This window comes from Merops nubicus, unplaced genomic scaffold, assembly GCF_000691845.1.
Source record: "Merops nubicus isolate BGI_N331 unplaced genomic scaffold, ASM69184v1 scaffold8745, whole genome shotgun sequence".
Classification (NCBI taxonomy): domain Eukaryota; kingdom Metazoa; phylum Chordata; class Aves; order Coraciiformes; family Meropidae; genus Merops; species Merops nubicus.
This window is the reverse complement of record NW_008610229.1, coordinates 111,231-115,754: the sequence shown is the minus strand read 5'-3', so window position 1 is coordinate 115,754 and position 4,524 is coordinate 111,231. Positions and strand designations below refer to the sequence as shown.

Sequence of the window (4,524 nt, the reverse complement as noted above, 5' to 3'; positions counted from 1 at the left end):
AAGACCGACCATCTGTTTTCCTACTGGCATTCAATCTTCTGCCCATCCTGACTACAGGCTACACCCTGGCTCCCTACTGAGGGCCTTCTGCAACGTCTCAGAGCTGAGGCAGAAAGGCCGCTTCCCCACTGCCCACCAGCCCAGGGTGCTTTTCATCACTGCTTTAGCCCCAAGTGACTCATCTAGTCATCAGTGCTCACAGGGACGTGGCTCTGGCCCGTGGCCTTTCCAGAACTATAATTCTCTCAGCACAAAGGGGAATATGTGGGACACCCACCTTGCTCCTCACTGTCATTCTTCTCTGGCTTGCCAAACACACCTGAAGGCTTTATTAATTTCCCAGGCAAACTAACTGAAACTCCTGCAGGCACTCTGGCTGGGAATGTCTGGCTTGACTTAGATGAGCCCCATAGAGGTGATGGAGGTGGTGTTGCTGAAACATATGGGGCACCCTGCATGCACTCTGAAGTCTGGGCAGACCTGAGATATCAGGAGTTTTGACTGAAGGTCAAAGGCACACCATAGATTGATCCAAAGTGAACACTGCTCCCAAGCCATGAATAACAAAAAACAACCCAGAATTGGAATACAGATGAGGGAAGAAAGCTTCTTTCTCCCAGGAAGGATACTGGAAACTGTTGAAAAAAATTCTGGTAGAGTTAACAATATCAGGGTCTGGTTTAGGGACCTAGCTTACACAAAAGCATAAATCAGATGTGGTTCCAACCTAGGCAAGTGCAAATCTGTGACTGAAAATACCATTGAAACCTGAAGCTGAATATTAACGACTGTGCCTGGGTTCCCATACTTTTCACTATCATGAGCCCCATCTTGAGCTTAGTAAAGAGGCCAAGCAATGTGAGAACAGAAATGTGTCCCACGAAACAAGAGAGTGCCTTCACATTTCCCAGCATCCAATACAAAAGACTGAGTCTGATTTGGTAATCCGTCATATTCAAGGTTGTTTGAATGGCCACACCGCGGCAAAGGGGGTCACAGCATGGGAGAATAATTAACTTAATCCTCCTGCCTTGTTTGTTTGATGCTGCCTCACTCCAGTGCGAGTCAATAAAACTTTGTGCAGTGACACACACATCTTCCAGCAGCTGCCAGCTGGGCCAAAATGAGGATTAGCAATGTCGCCTTTCTCTTTCTTTTCTTGCTCAGCCCAGGTAAGAGTCCTTTCCCTCTTGCTTGCTTAGGTGAGGTGGGGGCCAAATGCTTGCAGGCTCCATTTGGTGAAGGTAAGTCCCCAGATCTCTGTGCCATCACTTACCTTTATGATGATGGATTTGGGGCTTGCTGGCCACCAAGAGTTGCTGGTGAATAAAGTGTGAGCTGTAGTTGCTCCATTTCTGTGTTCTTTAAAGATCCCAGAAGAGCAACAGCCTTGGTGTTTGTGTGGGGAACCAGAGGCTCCCTGCAAACATACTCCATGGCCAGAAATGGAGACACCCTTGGAAAGCAGCCCCAAAGCCTGCTACAAAACCCACAGCAGTCAGTGAGATCACTATCTCTGGTTTCAGCAGGCTTTGGATCAAATATTGAAGCTGGTTTTAATGTCAAGCATTGCTAAGCACAGTGATCCTGATTTTCATCCTATATCTTAGGAATTTTAAAGCTTTTAAATGAAACATTTAAAACAAAATGAAAAATTAAAAAGCTCCTTTATATTTGAGCCATTTCATATTTTCTGTTGTTGAACACTTAGAACAAAATGCTCCCCCTTGTTTTCCTGGGGCCAGTAGGTAGAAATTTGATCTTCAGTAACTTTGACCAATTTTTGCAGAAATATGACTAGAATTCTTTTTTACAACTCCAAAAGGAGATAGGCATCCACTAAAGGTAATATATGAATTTCAAGCTCATCTACAATCTTTATAAATAAATATTCTCTGTATAGTATACATTTCAATTAGATTACAATCAGTTATCATATTCTCTACTACTTCAACTTTGCATATCATTATATGGCTCATAAAAGATTTTTTAAGTACTCTGAAAAACATATCAAGACTTTTTGTATGGTTTTCTAATAGCTCAGACGTCTCTTCTCCCAAGTAACTAGCAATAGGATGAGAGGAAATGGGCTTAAGCTGCACCAGAGGAGGTTTAGATTGGATATTAGGAAGAATTTCTTTAATGGAAAAGTGGTGAGGCACTGGAACAGGCTGCCCAGGGAGGTGGTGGAGTCACCATCCCTGAAGGTGTCCAAAAAATATGTAGACATATCTAAACCATGTCCTAGTACTTCAGGACATGGTTTAGAGGTCATGATAGTGTTGGGTTGATGGTTGGACTTGGCGATCTTAGAGGTCTTTTCCAGCCTAAATGATTCTATGATTCTATGGTTCTATCAGAGACGTATCATTGTATGATTGTGCTGGGTTATAAAAGACAGTTGATAAATTTAATTTTATTTACTCATTGTTATCAGCAGTAACTCACTTGCTCCAAAGTGATGGTCCACAAAACTGCCTTAAAGCGTTTTTTCTGTATTAGTCAAGTCTAAAAGACTTGAAAGATACTTATGTAAAAGAAGAAATTGGTTTGCTGACACATATTTGAATATTCTGTTCAATTATCATCTGTCACGTCTGGGTCTATAAAGACCTGGACTTTATCCAGACTGATACATTCCCTACTGCATTTTAAAATCTGTTGTATTCCTTTCTAAGTTTACAATTTGCAGTTTTTTCAGGCAACTAACATAAAATTTTCTTTTCTGTTATCTAAGCTTCTGCCAATCTTTCTCGCTTTTAGCTTATGCATGTTATCCAAAATCTCATGTGTTCATTCTTAAGCCAACTGAAATAAGTCTTGGTCACTGAAAAGGAATAGTATCCAAAGTAAAGCTCTTTGGACAAACATGTGATTTTAAGATGAGCCACTAGTTTGGAAAATAGTATTTTCCTATTCTGGTCCCCTGCAGTTCTGGAACAGTGGCCTTACTTAGCTTAGAAAAAAAATATGAAAGAAAACACTTGTTTACTGAGTCCATCAGGACAAACTGGTAGACTGTTGTTGCACCACATAGTCCTACTGTAATGGTAGGATTAAGTATGGAAGGCCTCTGGGTCAAGGATTTCTTAAGACACACAGCTTTTATAGCATTGAGCCAACTTCGCAAACAGTGACAGAAGATTTGCCTCAGGCAATTAATCTTCTTACTTTCATAAACAGCCCAAATACCTTTTATTTTATATGAATATATCATATGGAGGTAAGTGATGGATGACCTATGTGTCATTGAAATTAATTACACTGGAATGATGTTACGGTGAATTGAGCTTAATATGAGTGTTTGCATGAATGACAGATTCACAACATTACCTGTGAGAATGCTGCATAAGATTATGAATTTTCTGTGTCTGTCAATAATAATCTAGTGTGAAAAATGAAATCATTAAACCACATCACTTCTGTAACCTTGCAACATGATGCTGGATATGGAAATAAACTTTTGTAGAAATTAGGAAAAGAAGCAGAGAATATTTATACATGTAAAACAAAAAAATCAATTAGATAGCAAACTCCATTGTGAGCAACAACATTTTAGAACAGCTAAATGCATTAGCAGCTACATTATATACATCTTATGCACATGTAGATTTCACATATAATAATACTGATTTAATAATTTAACATCTTGGGTTAATTGGTTGCAGCAGAAATACCTCCTGAGAGTTTAATTAGTACATCTGCTCAACCCATTACAACAAAATAATGGTGGCCATTGTATAAGAATGTATAGTAATCTTATGATTGAGGTGATTACAATCCCTCTCACTCTTATCTCACATTTCTTGTTTTCAGCTTCAAACTTATGTTTAACTCCATTAAGAGCTGCTTCTCTACATCTCTCTTCTGTTTTTTCACGTGTTGTGTTATAGTCATAAAGCTGTAATTATGTCAGAAGAAAAAAACTGCTTCAGATCTTATAATCTTTTAACCAGAATTACACAAAAGAAATGGTGCCTTCATCTGTCAATGTCACATGGAAAATAGAATTCAAAGTCACAGATCTTCTTAACTGCAGCATTCTCATTTTTAATGTTTCATTCCTTCCCTTCCCTTGTAGTGAAAGGAGATATACTGGATGACTATTTAAGAACAGATGGTGTTTGGATACTTACTCGAAATAAAGAGTTTTACAAGACAAATAACGAAAAAGAATGTGCAGAGAAATGTGAAGCAGAAAGAAATTTTAATTGCAGGTAATTTCTGTTGAATTTTAAAACTGTCATTGTGAGTGTCTGCATATCAACGATATTTCCCTACTGCTGCTCAGAACCAACATCCCCATGCTGCTGCAGCTCTGCCTGCAGCATTCTCCCATGCCTGTGCCTTTAGCTTGTGGCTTATCTCCCCCAATAAATTACCACAAGGTCAAGTAAAAGGTGGTTTTACAAAATACTACTCATTCTATTGCAAATGCCGAAGTTCCTGCTCTAGTGCCAAGTCACATGGAATGCTGCTTATGCCTCTTTAGCTGGATGCTGCCTAGTTTCACAAAAGAAGGGG

At 39.3% G+C, this 4,524-nt stretch overlaps 1 protein-coding gene across 1 annotated transcript in view; it reads left to right on the top strand.

Moving 5' to 3' along the window:
- Positions 1-1,123: 1,123 nt before the first annotated feature.
- Positions 1,124-4,524, top strand: part of LOC103773471 (plasminogen-like) — a 27,243-nt gene continuing 23,842 nt past the window's right edge. The window contains exons 1-2 of the mRNA XM_008940839.1: positions 1,124-1,172; positions 4,082-4,217. Of these exons, the coding sequence (XP_008939087.1) occupies positions 1,124-1,172; positions 4,082-4,217 (185 nt within the window). The remainder of the gene's footprint in view (positions 1,173-4,081; positions 4,218-4,524) is intronic.